Source organism: Giraffa tippelskirchi, chromosome 4, assembly GCF_054371585.1.
Source record: "Giraffa tippelskirchi isolate mGirTip1 chromosome 4, T2T-mGirTip1v1.2.pri, whole genome shotgun sequence".
NCBI classification, from domain to species: domain Eukaryota; kingdom Metazoa; phylum Chordata; class Mammalia; order Artiodactyla; family Giraffidae; genus Giraffa; species Giraffa tippelskirchi.
The window spans coordinates 160,562-175,638 of record NC_137278.1 but is presented as its reverse complement, the minus strand read 5'-3'; the positions used below and the strand labels follow the sequence as shown (position 1 = coordinate 175,638).

General features: G+C 54.3%; 1 protein-coding gene across 3 annotated transcripts in view; it reads left to right on the top strand.

Annotated features, from left to right (window-relative positions):
• CACNA1B (calcium voltage-gated channel subunit alpha1 B) overlaps positions 1–12,178 on the top strand; it is a 216,255-nt gene extending 204,077 nt beyond the window's left edge. For 2 of the 3 annotated variants that reach the window (XM_081593188.1, XM_081593189.1), the window contains 8 exons: positions 2,368–2,475; positions 2,929–3,041; positions 3,868–3,995; positions 6,733–6,868; positions 7,017–7,133; positions 8,317–8,524; positions 8,770–9,020; positions 9,383–12,178. In XM_081593188.1, coding sequence (XP_081449314.1) covers positions 2,368–2,475; positions 2,929–3,041; positions 3,868–3,995; positions 6,733–6,868; positions 7,017–7,133; positions 8,317–8,524; positions 8,770–9,020; positions 9,383–9,919 — 1,598 coding nt within the window. In that variant the 3' untranslated portion in view covers positions 9,920–12,178. Of the gene's footprint in view, positions 1–2,367; positions 2,476–2,928; positions 3,042–3,867; positions 3,996–6,732; positions 6,869–7,016; positions 7,134–8,316; positions 8,525–8,769; positions 9,025–9,382 lie in introns of all 3 variants that reach the window. The other variant, XM_081593190.1, reaches the window with a different exon arrangement.
• The last annotated feature ends 2,899 nt before the right edge of the window (positions 12,179–15,077 follow it).

The following is a 15,077-nucleotide window of genomic DNA, read 5'->3' as shown; positions in this document are numbered from 1 at the left end:
ATGCAAATTTGAGCTCAATCAATACAACTTAATATATCAAAGAAGAAAAACTATATGATTATCTCAATAGATGCAGAAAAAGCTTTGACAAAATTCAGCATCTGCTTATGATACACAAATTCTATTGTAAACTAGAAATTAAAGCAAACTTCTACAGTCTGATCAAGGTTATCTATGACAAACCTACAGCTAATGACATGCTTAACAAAGAAGCCTGGCTCCTTTCCCCCTAAGATGAGTAACAAGGCAAGGATGTCTGCTGTCACCATTTTTGTGAAATATCGTACTTGAAGTTCTAGCCATTGTGACAAGTCAAGAAAAAGAGACAAGAGGTGTACCAGTTGGAAAGGACGAAAGAAAATTGCCTGATCATCTATGTAGAAAATCTCAGAGAATAGAATAAAAAGTTAACAAAACTGAAGCATCTACATGCCTAGGAACGTGAAGCATTGCTGGAACCACCGAATCCTAGAAAGAGACAAGAAGGCACTTCATTGGAGCCTTCAGAGTGATCACAGCCTCGCTAACACCTTGATTCTCTGGCCTCCAGAACTGAGATGGTATATTTCTGTTGTTTAAAGCTGTAAAAAGAAATGACTAAAACTGAAACATGAGTATAGCAAGGTCAATATATAAAAAACAAGTATGTTTCTATAGATTAGCTATTGAAACTGAAAAATGTTCCACCAAAATCATCGAATATTTCTATATTGCTGGCTAACTCTAAAAATATATACGCTAGCATGTATGCTGCACATTTCAGAATATTGACCAAAAGAATCTTCTTTAATAAATAAGCCATTTTCATGCCTTGGCAGACTCAGTATTGTCAGTTCTTCTCCTATTGATCAGTAGAGTCAATGTCATCCCAATCAAAATCCTAGCAGGCTTTTTGAGATGAAATTTATAAACTGACCCTAAAATATATGTAGAAAGCAAACAAACTTGAATGACAAAAACAATTTTGAGAAACAAGAAAAAAAATGGCAATATTAAGTACTGAGGAAAATGCAGAAAACTCATCTTCTTGTGTTCCTAGTGTGGACACAGCGGTGCAGCTGCTTTGGAAAAGTTTGGTGGTTCTTTATCACGGGGCCCAGCCACCCCGCGCCTAAGGGTGACGACATGAAAAGTTTGGTGGTTCTTTATCACGGGGCCCAGCCACCCCGCGCCTAAGGGTGACGACATGAAAAGTTTGGTGGTTCTTTATCACGGGGCCCAGCCACCCCGCGCCTAAGGGTGACGACATGAAAAGACACACATACAAACTTCTACGCTGATGTTTGCAGCTTTATTCATAATCAACCCAAACTGGAAACAACTCTGGTGTCAACTAAGCGGTGACAGATAAGCAAATTGGTGTGTCTTCGTGATGAGACAGTTCTCACTCAGCAACTGAAAAAGAGGTCGCTGATGTGTTGGCATGGGTGGGTCTCAGACACAGCGTGCTGGGTGGCAAGTCAGACTCGACAGCCAGCATATTATGTGATGCCATCTGTGTGACGTTCTGAGAAGTTGAAATAGTAGAGACAGAAAACACACTGGTCATGCCAGGGCCCTGGAAGGGGTTGGAAGGGTGGAACACAAAGGGTGCAGAGGGAGTTAGGCAGGGGTGCTGTGCTCCTGCCTGAACTGTGGTGAATCCACAGCTGCATGCACTTCACAGAGTGGAGGAACTAACAAGGAGAATGTCCTTATAGACAATCATATCTTCATCACCACGATGCTTGAAGAAAGTTACATCAGAGCACATCACCCCTCTGCTCGGTCCTTCTGCGGCTCCCTCTCTCAGCGGCCCCCACCTGCACTTCTGCTCCTGCTGCCGTGGCCTTGCCCTACTGGCTCCCTGGCCTCCTCTGTCTCCAGGGTCCTGTGAACACCTTCCTGACTCTGTCCACACGGCAGAGAGTTCCCCTCCTGAGAGTTCCCATCCCTCCCTCCTGGTGTTTCCTGTATCCAACTTACTGGATTTTTAACTTACTGCTACTGTATTGTAGATTAAAATCATGTGATTGCTCAGGGCAATTTCTTTTGATTTTGTTCTGTCACCTAGAACAGCACCTGTCATGCGGTAGGTGCTCAGTACACTTAATGGAATGACGAATGAATGCCTGGAACACTGAGGCGGGCCTTCCCCTCCCCGCTCCTGCCCATCACTCCTGCTTGCCCACGCACCCTCGCTCAGCACTACACCTCTTGAGACACATTTTGACTGGGAGCTCTCTGACCAGCCCTCACGGCAGTGTTTCTTACCCAGCAGCTTGCCCCCAGGATCGGGTCTCTCCCCACCCAGCTCTGCCTTTTCCCCTGTGGGCTAAGGGATGGCTCCTGACGGCCTTCCCCCCTCCCCACCCTGTCCTGCCCCAGCTGGCACGAAGCAGCATCAGTGCGATGCAGAGCTGAGGAAGGAGATTTCCTCCGTGTGGGCCAATCTGCCCCAGAAGACCCTGGACTTACTGGTGCCACCCCATAAACGTAAGTAGGGTGAGAAACCCACCCTGCCCGCCCCCTCTCATGTCCCACTCAGAGGCAGAGCCGAGAGTCCTAGGTGAGGGCGACTGTTGAGTCACCTTGGAGAGGAGGGCTCACCTCCTTGATAGCCCAAAACTCTGGTCTCCACAGTGGGTGCACAGGGGCTGTGGGAGGAGATACCGAGGCCGTATTCCCTCGAGCGGAGTCACCCACACTGTTCGTGTGGGGACTTCCCTGCAGAAAATCCAGGGAAATGGCAGGGAGACTCCTACAGCTGGAGCAGCCAGGGTGACGTCTGGGGTTAAACTGAGCTGCACGTTGGTGGGTGGAGCCTGGCGGGGCCTGGGGAAGGGCCAGTGTAGCGCCTGTCCTGAGCCCAGGAGTCTTCACCCAGCCCCCCCCCCACCGCGTGTCCCCTTTCTCTGTATTCCCTCCCTTGCCTGTCGTGCTCTCCAGCCGACGAGATGACGGTGGGGAAGGTGTACGCAGCTCTGATGATATTCGACTTCTACAAACAGAACAAAACCACCAGAGACCAGATTCACCAAGCTCCTGGAGGCCTGGCCCAGGTACCAGTAACCCTGAGACTCTGGCGCCTTCTGTTGTTTGGCAGCAGAGGGGACCCAGCCCCTTCTCGGAGAAAGTGCACTGGGAAGAGGAAGATGGGAGGTTCCTGTGGCTGCCTCCCCAGCCCCAAAGTCGGAAACCCCGCACCGCCTTTGCTCCCGTTGACTGGTTGCCTGTTGCTGTTAGGGAGCCCCTTGTGTGGAGAGCTAGTCGTGTCCAGCGCAGAGATGTGGGCTGAGAACAGAGGCCGCAGGCAGTGCTGTTTCTTTGAAGAGTACTTGAGGTCGTCTGGGAGGGGTACACAGGCAGGGCCCCCGACAGCCCAGTGTCATGAGGGTCCCACTCACGCCTCCGAGTGGGGGGAGTTGGGGCCTGTCTTCCAGAGGTCATCCTCCAAAGATGATGACTTCATCACAGCCCTGACCTTGAATGAGCGTGTGTAGACCCTCATCTCTAAAGTTGTCTGGTGTCCAGAGCTTACAGGACATTCACCCCTGGCTTGTGAAGTGTCTGGCGCCCACACCCCAGCCCTGAAATCTCCAAATTCTTCTCAACCTTCAACTCTAGTGGTCTCGGCCAGGCAGTCCAAGTTGATGATGAGGTCCAGTCCCCAAATTGTGTAGGAAGGAATCTGAGGTTCCAAGGAATGAAAGGACTCTCCTGAAGTCACTTACAGGCCCAGTTGGGAAGGGGCTCCTGATGGGCACAGGGCAGCCCCAGGGATCCCCATCCCACGCTGGGGGGTCTGGGCGGGTGGCTGAACACGGCGGCGCCCTTGTCCACGGTGCGTCCCAGGCCTCAGAGACCCCTCCCTGTGCCCTTCTGCAGATGGGCCCCGTGTCCCTGTTCCACCCCCTGAAGGCCACGCTGGAGCAGACTCAGCCGGCTGTGCTCCGAGGAGCCCGCGTTTTCCTTCGGCAGAAGAGCTCGGCCTCCCTCAGCAACGGTGGGGCAGTGTGAGTGCCGCTGGCGGGCGCGGGGCAGCGATGGGAGGAGGGCAGGGCTCCCAAGCCTCCACCCGCTCTCACCCCTGCCGCACCGGTGCCCACCCGGGGGCACCCGGGGCTCCTTCCGGCAGCGCTCCAGGACGGGGAGCCCTCAGGTCGTATCGCCACCCACCTGCACCCACTGCCATCATGTCGCTTTACTGTGGGTCCAGCTGGTCCGGCGGCCACCAGAGCTGGTTCTGTGGTTGATCTGAATCTCACTCCTGTATCCGTAGACGGTGCCCTTATAGCATGGGGGCACCTGAGTTAGACAGCTGTTACTCCGGCCTGTGCCCCCGCTGTGTGCTCCTGTTCTCTGTCAGGTGAAGCCTCCCCTCTGCTTTCTCATTGGCCTTTGTTGCCTGCAGACCATTAAGAAGCTTTTGTTTCCACCTCAGCTTCTCACCGCTTTTTAGTAATGGCCATTTAGTGTTTTTATCTTCCTTTATGAGACTTTTCCCCTCAGATCTCCATTTTGGTTATATTTGGCTGTGCGAGGTCTTCGGTGTCCCATGTGGAGTAGTGGTGAAGACTCCTGCCAATGCACGAGACATGGGTTCCATCCCTGGGTCGGGAAGATCCCCAAGTCCATAGGGTGGCAAAGAGTCAAACACAGCTGAGCAGCCGAGCACACAGTCACGCTGGGTCTTAGCTGCAGCAAACAAACTTTTAGTTGTGTCCTGTGGGATCTAGCTCCCTCACCAGGGATTGAACTTGGGCCCTCTGCATTGGGAGCCCGGAGTCTTAGCCACTGGACCACCAGGGGAGTCCCTCCATTTGACATCTGCATTTTGTAGCCAAATTGGTAAGATCCTTCCATATCATGTAACTCTTGGTACTGACCCTCGGTAATTCTTGATAATGACCCCAAAACCAAGTGATGTAAAATAGCAATCACCATGGGACTCTGGCAGAGGGGCAGAAGGTGGTACCAGGTTGAACTGCACTAGACGGCAGGACTCTCTCAGACACCCTCCAGGCCAGGGGTCCTACATCTGCTAATATCCCGTTGGCCAAAGCAACTCATTTGTTGAGCCCAAACAACATGCACTCTGCCTCGCTGGCAGGGGCTGAGGATGGGCCTCGCACCCACCTGCTGTCCTGGAGAGCAACAAGGTCGGCAGCAAGCATGGCTAGGGCTCCTGGTTCCTTCCTCTCCTGTGTATGTTTTAGACACTTGTTTTGAAGCCGAGTTTGGGTTCATGGGCTGCTAGCCAAGTAGCTTTTGCTGAGTAACACACTGCCGTATTTAGGGAGCCCGCCTGGCAGTGCTCCAGACCTGGTCCTGGGTCAGGACGGCTTGGGTCCTGGGTGCATCTGTGTTGTGAGGCCAGAGAGCAAACTGAGGGGAAGTCCAGGGTGCAGGCATTCAGGCCTCTCCCTGTGCCCTATTGGCCAAAGCAAGTCATTTCCCAGGCCCAAGCTGGTGTGATGGGGAGTGGGCGGTGGCACTGCAAGGCCCAAGTCCGGAGGTAGAGATGCCATAGGGCACTGGGAGAACTTGAGCGCAAGTGGGAATGCTCCTGCAGGAAAACCACGCTCCTGAAGAGTGTGGGCCCCAGGGACACTGGCCTTTCTCCATATTGGTTAAGATCCTGTTTGTGCACTTAAACAGTGGATTCTGAGTGTACTTGTGTGTGTCGGAGGGGATGGGGTAGGGAAGTGTCTTTGTGGATTGATCTGAGCTGAGCTTTCAGTTCAGGAGAATGAGTATCACTTTTTCTCGTGGTTATATGTCTGCACAAATCAGTTACCACCACTGTTTGTTGCATGTGAGAGAGGGCCCAGTCTACTGGGACCAGGCAGTGGGGGTGTTTATTGAGCCCTCTGACGGGTGGTATCAGTGCCTGCCTGGCCTCAGCATGGTGTGACCTCAGGGGTGACCAGGCCTTGGGGCCAGTGTCTGTCCTCCTGGCTGTGCCTCCCCTCAGGGTCAGCCTTTCCCGAGGCTGCAGGAGTTCCAGACAGCACAGTACAGGGGAGGTGCTTGCAACCTGGGAAGATGAGGGTGTTCTCAGAAACCCCGGCGATGGTGGGTCAGGTCACTCGTGTGGCCAGCTGAGGTCATCAGGCTTCACCTCCAAGCTCAGAGTGTGATTGTTACCACTCAGTCTGGATGTCGGAGAATGTATGTGATGCTTCATTGACGCTAGAGCAAGCAGAAACCCAGGCAAATGCTGGGCCATATGGGAGACGTAATAAAATACACTGACAGGGTGAGGGTGGGTTGCGTGTGCTGGGAGGGCCTCCAAAAGTGGTCTCTCCAAAGGTGACCTCAGGGCAGAAAGGCTCAGGTCAGGGGAGTAGGGAGGAGCTCTGGTTGTCAGGGCTGATGAGCTGCAGCACAGGCTGGATGCCTCTGCATGTGCACGTGTGGCCCTGGCCTTGTCGTGGACAATCTCTGCTTCCACTACACACGTGAGCCCCTGTGTAGGCCAGCTGCCCCCGGATTAGGGTCTCCTCTCTGCCTATCCACTCTGGGCCATGGCAGGGGGTCCACTGTACCTGTACCTCCTGGTGAGGCTATTGCTGTACCTCCGCTTGGGAGTGGCCACACTCAAGGGGTCTCATCCCTCTGGGCTCCTTCTAGCCTAGAAGAGGGTCAAGGTGGAGGTTCCTGGCAAGGTGGAGCCTGGTTCTGGGTGGGAGCCAGGTTCTATGTCCCATGGGCCTCCAGGCCAACAGGATGATCCTCTGTCCTCCATAGACAAACCCAGGAGGGCGGCATCAAGGAGTCTGTCTCCTGGGGCACTCAGAGGACCCAGGAGGTACCCTGTGAGGTGAGGACACCCCTGGAGCGTGGCCATTCCACAGAGATCCCAGTGGTGCAGACAGGAAAACCGGTGAGGGCTCCCAGGGCTGGGGGGCCGAGGTGGGGGTGGCTGAGAGTGGGTGGGGGAGGCGGAGAGCAGCATGGGGATGAGGCTGGGATGTGGGGGAGGGTGAGAGTGGGATGGGGTGGGTGTGACTGGGGGGCTGCTGTGCCCCCAGGCTGTGGACGTCCAGATGCAGAGCATGGCCCTGAGAGGCCCTGACGGGGAGCCCCAACCCGGGCTGGAGAGCCAGGGCCGAGCGGCCTCCATGCCCCGCCTGGCAGCAGAGACTCAGGTGGGTGGTCTGGGAGGCTTGGGGTCGTGGGAGGGGGTTGGAGGTGAGGAGACCTGGCAAGGAGGAGTTTGTATCCCACGGGTGGGCTTTGCTGGGGTGAAGCTTCCCAAATGCACTGTATCCAGGACACCTTCAGCCCTGTTGGAAACCCTCTGGAGGTGTTGTCAGGCCATCTAGAGTCTTCACTGCCCACTGTGCTCAGCGCGTGTCTGGGCACCAAGGCCTGCAGCCCACAGGCGGTCCCGTGTCCCCGACCTAGCCTTTCCCTCTCTTTGGGACACACCTCTCCCACCCTAGCCCTGCCCCTCCCCGAGAAATCAACGCCTCCTCCAGCCACCCTTTCCCCTTTCGTGTCCTCTCAGAGGCCCAGGGGGTGACCCCGTTCTTTCTCTGGGACACTTGACAGCCTGGCAGGAAGCCCCTGGTTTGGGGCTGTGCACGTGTGTTTCCTGGGCTGAGTCCCCAGGCAGAGCACTCCTCTTCCAGTCCCTCCCTGCCCCGTCTCTGCCCACTGTGCTCAGTGCCCTCCTGGCCCGGCCACCTCCCCTTGGTGCCATGTTGGCACCTCTTCTCCCTCCGTGGTGCTTGACCTTGATGGTGGCTACAGGTGAGCCCGTTTCCACGGGTCTTGATTTCAGCCCTGGAGGAACAGCTTCACAGTCCTGGATGGACAGAGGCCTGGCAGAGTGGTCGACCACGGCTGCCAAGGCAGCTCTGGGACCCACTTGGGACCCTTCCAGCCAGGCCTACAGCCCCTCTTCCCAGCGCCTTCCCTGTCCTGTAAGGACTTTGAGGCCCAGAGGCCACCTGGGCTCCACCTGGCCTGGGAGAGACAGACACATAAATGGCAACTTGTGCAAAGGGTGCTTTTGAAGAAAGGGTGGATCTCAGGTGGGGAAGAGTATTCTAGGGAGAGAGAAGGCCTCGCGGTCCCTGAACCCCAGCCCCGCAGTGGTCCTCCCCAGGCAAGGCCCTCCTAGGTACCATCCTTCCCCTTGCCCCCACCCTCCTGGGGACTCAGCCTGCCCGGTCTGGGGAGATACACCAGCTTTGGGAATGGAACCCCAGGCCCATTCCTCCCGATGGGATGTGTCCTGTGGTCAGCCAGTCCCCACGGCATGGCTGCTGGGCCTCCCTGGACCCCACTCTCAGGCTGTGAGCCCACACATGTTCCCGCCCACAGCCACCCCCAGATGCCAGCCCCATGAAGCGCTCCATCTCCACCCTGGCACCCCAGAGGCCCCATGTGGCTCATCTCTGCAACGCGGCCCTGGACCGTGCTCCAGCCAGCCAGGCCGCCCCCCACCACCACCACCGCTGCCATCGCCGCAGGGACCGGAAGCAGAAGTCCCTGGAGAAGGGGCCCAGCCTGTCTGCAGACACAGATGGCGGTGCGTGCGAGGGGGCTCTCGAGGGGTGGTGGCTCCAGTTGGGGTCCAAGAATCCCTGGGAGACCTTCTTCCCTTCTGTAACTCATGACCCCACGGCCAACCCTGAATGTGGAGACAGGACCACCTCCCAGCCCTTCCCTGGGATCCCTGCTGGCCCTGAGGAGCCATGCCTGGGTGAGGTCTGTGTCCCCCCACCCCCACCCCCAGCCACTCGGCTGACTTCCCTTCCCTTCTCCCCCGGCCAGCACCCTACAGCACCGCGGGGCCGGGGCCCCCGCCACCCCCAGGGGATGGGGCAGCAGGCTGCCGGCGGGAGCGCAGGCAGGAGCGGGGCCGGTCCCAGGAGCGAAGGCAGCCCTCCTCCTCCTCCTCTGAGAAGCAGCGCTTCTACTCCTGCGACCGCTTTGGGGGCCGTGAGCCCCCACAGCCCAAGCCCTCTCTCAGCAGCCATCCCACATCACCTACGGCTGGGCAGGAGCCAGGACCCCCGAGACAGGTACGTGGGCCTCGGGAACCCCCCGTGCTCCCACCCCCACCCCCGCCCCCTCGGGCCCTGGGAGGGAGCCCTCCTCCTGTCCTGGTTCCCAGGCCAGAGCCCGCTCCTGGCTTCCTGGCCTGTCCATCCTCCCTGGCGGGGCCTTGGCCCTCTTGCTCCCCAGAGCCTTCTTTCTCTCCTTCCCGCCTGAGATGGGCTGGGCGGTGCTCCCCTCTTCCCTGGCCCTGTGCCCAGCCCCTTCTGGCACTGCCCTCCCACCCTCCTGGGGCCGCCCGCATCCATCCCACCTACCTTCGCTCCCTGGCTTCCCTCTGTGCACCCCGTCCTTTGATTTGGGTTTGCTCTGTTCCGTTTTCTTGCAGGGTAGTGGCTCCGTGAACGGGAGCCCCCTGCTGTCAACATCTGGTGCTAGCACCCCTGGCCGCGGCGGGCGGAGGCAGCTCCCCCAGACCCCACTGACCCCCCGTCCCAGCATCACCTATAAAACGGCCAACTCCTCGCCTGTCCACTTTGCCGGGGCTCAGACCAGCCTCCCTGCCTTTTCCCCCGGCCGGCTTAGCCGTGGCCTTTCAGAACACAACGCCCTGCTCCAGAGAGACCCCCTCAGCCAGCCCCTGGCCCCCAGCTCCCGGATTGGCTCCGACCCTTACCTGGGGCAGCGTCTGGACAGCGAGGCTGCGGCCCGCACCCAGCCTGAGGACACGCTCACCTTCGAGGAGGCTGTGGCCACCAACTCGGGCCGCTCCTCCCGGACTTCCTACGTGTCCTCCCTGACCTCCCAGTCCCACCCCCTCCGCCGGGTGCCCAACGGCTACCACTGCACTCTGGGGCTCAGCTCGGGCGGGGGCGGCCGGGGACGGCACAGCTACCACCATCCTGACCAAGACCACTGGTGCTAGCCGCACTGCCCGGCGGGCGCGTCCAGGTGATGAGTTTTATCATCCACGCTGGGCCCCGAGGGCGCTCGGGGCACCGAGGTGGGCAGCAGCCCTGGGAGGAGGGCCTGCCCCGTCTCTCCTCCTCCAGCGGGACGAGCAGTTTGCGGAGGGAGGTTGCTCCCTCTCCACCCCTCCCACGCTGCCTCCCTGAGTCTCGGCACACAGGAGGCGGCAGTGTGTGCTGAGGGGGACCTGGTGAAGAACCCAGCATCCAGGGTGTGTGCTGGGAACGTTCCGTAGGACGTCTGAATCTTGTAGGGATCATCTTTTATCCAAATGTATGGTACAGAGGAGCAGGTGAGACCTCAGGACAGAGTCAGTGGTAAACTGAGCAGGTCTCGTCAGCATCCTCACCCCGACAGTCCGGGCGCCCGTCACGCCTGAAACGGCAAACGAGCGGTAGAAACACACGCAGACACGGCCCCTCCCAGACGCCCGCCCTCACAGGGACCAAGCCTGCACAGCACACTTGATGCTGGTTTCGGTTTTTAGTCACAACACCCTTCACTCTTTTGTCGACTCTATGTACTCAATCAAAAAATAAACAACCAGAATAATGGGGAAGGGAACAGTGACGTAACAGTAAATCATCCAACCTGTAGGAGGATCTCAGCCTTTCAGGATGCGTGTTCCTGGCTTGCTCGAGGAGATGCTCTGTGTCCAGTACAAGCGGCCGACAGGACCACCCAGCTCCTGCTGCTCTCGACCAAGTGCCTGACCTCCGAGCCCCTCGCGCAGGCTCCCAGGGGCCCATCACCGCAAGCGGGCTTTGTGGAGACTATTCCAAACAGCAACTGAGTAGAAGGCGGACGTACTGGAGAATGTGCAGAAAACACCCAGTGGATTGGTCGTAGCGGGGAGGAAGCGGCTGTCGCCCCTTTTCCTCAGACCAGCAGAGAGGCTGCAGGGTGTGTGGAGAGCGGCCCGTGGGGGCGGTCAGTCCGCTCTCCGCTCGATTCTCAGGGATGAGGCTGCGGTCTCTGTGGTTGTGCAAGTCCCTTTCCACAGAAGGCTCATCGGGGAGAGGCTGGTGCAGAGGGGGAGATGGCACGGGGGGGGTGGGCACAGAAGTGTCCAGGTCTGAGCAGATGAGGGCAGTTGGGAAACACTGAGCCGGGGCCAGAAATTGGATGCAGGAGCAGCTCGGCTGTGGCCGTGTGCTGGGCGTCTGAGCCCACACTGGCTCTGGCATAAGACATGGGAAAGCAGGCAGCAAAGGGAAGTCCAGCTTCAGGGCCATGTTCAAAACAGAGAGACCGCAGTTAGGGTGTGGCACATAAAACACTGGGAGACCCTTTGTTCTGTGAACGTCAGGAACATCTAGATGAGTCGGTTCTGGTGTGTGCTCCGTATTTTGAAGTGTGAGATGATCTCTTTGCTGGATCATTTGAGTGCGCCCATTGGCTTTTACGCCATGATTCTCCTAAAGAAACTTGGTGTGTGATGTGTGTGTGTGTGTCTTGTGTGTCCCAGTGAGTGGATGCCGTTAACCCATAGGGCTATGCAACAAAAGACACACGTTTAACAGAAATAAAACACACAAGACCGCCACCTGTTCTAGGGTTTCAGCATGATTGTGACCAAACCTTTTTATAGAATTTCCTTACTCGAAGGCACAACACTCTGAAACTTTCCGATAACAGAGTATTTTACTCCAATAGGATACAACGAAAATGAGAATCGCCGACTGTGCATGTGACCACTGGCTCCGGTTGCAAAGCAGAAGGATGTGTTTCTTGGTACTGATGTTTTGTCTCTGGTCCCCCCAGCCCATATTATTTTAAATGTATTCATTCTGTGCTGAACCATAGCTGCTTCCCCAGACCATATTGGGCAGAGAAGCCACTTTGCTAGACCCACACAGCCTTGCTAGTTTGTCTGGATCCTTCCAGACACTGGAATTGGTGAAAAATTACGGAGAGTGAGGGAGAGACTGTGTCTTGTTTTCCCAACTCTGTGTTTTGTTTCTGTGCTGTCTCTTCTCAACTATCATATTTCCCTCAAAATCTCATAGTGAGTTGCCAAATTTGAAATGCATCAACCAGTTGTCTGCATCTGGAACCAGTCAAGCAGTGGCTGTAGTTTGAACAAGTTATGTGTGCATGTAAAATATATACATATATACATATATTCAAGTATGTGCATGAAATGTATATCTTCGTACTTTTTGATACAATGTATTCATTTGTTAATTTTTAATTATATTTGATATAAATCAAAGGTTTGTTGCAAAACTTTATATTTAAGAACAGTGTTAAAAAAAAAAAAAAAAAAGAGAAGTCCCAACCATGCAACGCAACTGGGACTCACTTTTAAAAAAATTCTGTGATTGACTAGTTTGCTGCCTGAGTAATATTTATCAGCCAAACTTTGGATTCCGCTGTTGTTTCTACAATGACATTTTGTATGAAGCAAAGTCCTTGGATTAAAATAAAACTTAGCAAAAAATCAAAAACAAAACCCTACCACGCTGCCGGGTGATGTATACAGGGGGCGTGGAGGCAGATGGGTGAGCTGTCTCCGTGGGCACGCGGCCGAGTGCGCAGTGAGCGGAGCTCGGAAGAGGCTGAGAACCTCTTCAACTTGCTCTGGGCCTGGTTAAGATGCAAGGGTTAGCTCAGCCTCGGGGTGAGGATCAAGGTAGACCTGTGGCTGGAGGAGCCAGGGTAGGGCTTTACAGGGGATGTGGTTGTCTTTTAGGGTTAGGAATATAGTGGTGGGCAGGTTAAGGTTGGGGGTGAGCAGGCATTGGCTGAGGTTTGGGGTGACTGTTAGCTACATTAGCGGTTAGGGATCAGAGTGACAGTGTTAGATTAGAGTTAGGTTTGGGGTTGAGGTTGGTGTAAGTTAGAGTTAAGAATTAGGGCTTAGGATTAGGTATAAGCAAAGGGTTTATCCATATAACCACTAACAATATAGGGTTATGTGGGTGTAAAAACTAAGATTTTGTTCAGTTTACAGTTCATTTAGAAAAGACATAATTGAACAGTGTTAGGTTTCAGGCAAAAATAAACATTATGGTTCTGATTATACTGGAAAAAGGGATTGGAGTAGGGTTCAAATTTTTAGCCTGTTCTGATATGGGCCTATGCTTAGAGTCAAGGGTGGTGTAGGACAATGGTCAGGTCAGAGGTTAGGGTTAGGGAGTACTGTAAGATTCAGAGTTAGAGGATCAGGGTTAAGGATAGAAATTCAGGCTCAGTGCTCAAGGTTAGAAGGTAGGGTCAGGGTCAGGGTTGGAAGATCAGGGACAGAATTAGAACAGTAAGAGGATGAGGTTTTGAGGAACCAGAGTCAAAGGATGCAGGTTAGAGGGTCAGGGTCAGGGGTTAGGTTAGATGGTCTGAGTCAGGGTCAGGGTTTGGAGTTTAGGGGTTAAGTCCAGTATCTAGGGGTAAGGGATTAAGGAGTATTAAGGTTTAGATTTAGAGGTTAGGAGGGTAGGTTTAGAGGGTTAGTGTTAGGGAGTTAATGGTAGAGATTTAGGTGTTTGAGTTACTGTAATAATGCTGGGGTTAAGCGTAACTGATCCATGCCCCCTTTCCCTCTCCCCCATAACCCTGAGCCCTCTGGGGTGAACAGGACTTTCCCTGGGTTGCTCGTGGGGGTGGGATTGACCTGGAGCGCTCATCTTCTGAGTCTTGAAATCTGGGGCAGAAGAATGAAATGTCTCTTCTGGTCGCCGACAGTGTCAAATCCAGCTCAGCCTCGGTCAGTGGTTGGTAGGGCCTCAGTTCAATTCAGTTCAGTTCAGTCGCTCAGTCGTGTCCGACTCTTTGAGACCCCATGAATTGCAGCACGCCAGGCCTCTCTGTCCATCACCAACTCCCGGAGTCCACCCAAACCCATGTCCATCGAATCGGTGACGCCATCCAACCATCTCATCCTCTGTCGTCCCCTTCTCCTCCCGCCCCCAATCCTACCCAGCATTAGGGTCTTTTCCAATGAGTCAACCCTTTGCATGAGGTGGCCAAAGTATTGGAGTTTCAGCTTCAACATCAGACCTTCCAATGAACACCCAGGATTGATCTCTTTTCGGATGGATTGATTGGATCTCCTTGCAGTCCAAGGGACTTTCAAGAGTCTTCTCCAACACCACAGTTCAAAAGCATCAATTCTTCAGTGCTCAGCTTTCTTCGCCGTCCAACTCTCACAACCATATGTGACCACTGGAAAAACCATAGCCTTGACTAGACGGACTTTTGTTGGCAAAGTAATGTCTCTGCTTTTAAACATGCTATCTAGGTTGGCCATAACCTTCCTTCCAAGGAGTAAGCGTCTTTTAATTTCATGGCTGCAGTCACCATCAGCAGTGATTCTGGAGCCCAAAAAAATGAAGTCTGACACTGTTTCCACTGTTTCCCCATCTATTTCCCATGAAGTGATGGGACCAGATGCCATGATCTTAGTTTTCTGAATCTTGAGCTTTAAGCCAACTTTTTCACTCTCCTCTTTCACCTTCATCAAGAGGCTCTTTAGCTCTTCTTCACTTTCTGCCATAAGGGTGGTGTCATCCGCATATCTGAGGTTATTGATATTCCTCCCGGCAGTCTTGATTCCAGCTTGTGTTTCTTCTAGCCCAGCGTTTCTCATGATGTACTCTGTGTATAAGTTAAATACACAGGGTGACAATATACAGCCTTGACGGACTCCTTTTCCTATTTGGAACCAGTCTGTTGTTCCATGTCCAGTTCGAACTGTTGCTTCCTGACCTGCATACAGGTTTCTCAAGAGACAGGTCAGATGGTCTGGTATTCCCATCTCTTTCAGAATTTTCCACAGTTTATTGTGATCCACACAGTCAAAGGCTTTGGCATAGTCAATAAAGCAGAAATAGATGTTTTTCTGGAACTCTCTTGCTTTTTTGATGATCCAGCGGATATTGGCAATTTGATCTCTGGTTCCTCTGCCTTTTCTAAAACCAGCTTGAACATCTGGAAGTTCTCGGTTCACATATTGCTGAAGCCTGGCTTGGAGAATTTTGAGCATTACTTTACTAGCATGTGAGATGAGTGCAATTGTGTGGTAGTTTGAGCATTCTTTGGCATTGCCTTTCTTCTCAGAAGGTTGTTATTGTCCACAGGGTTCCCTCACACCATGTGATCTGGGAAGGGCAGTG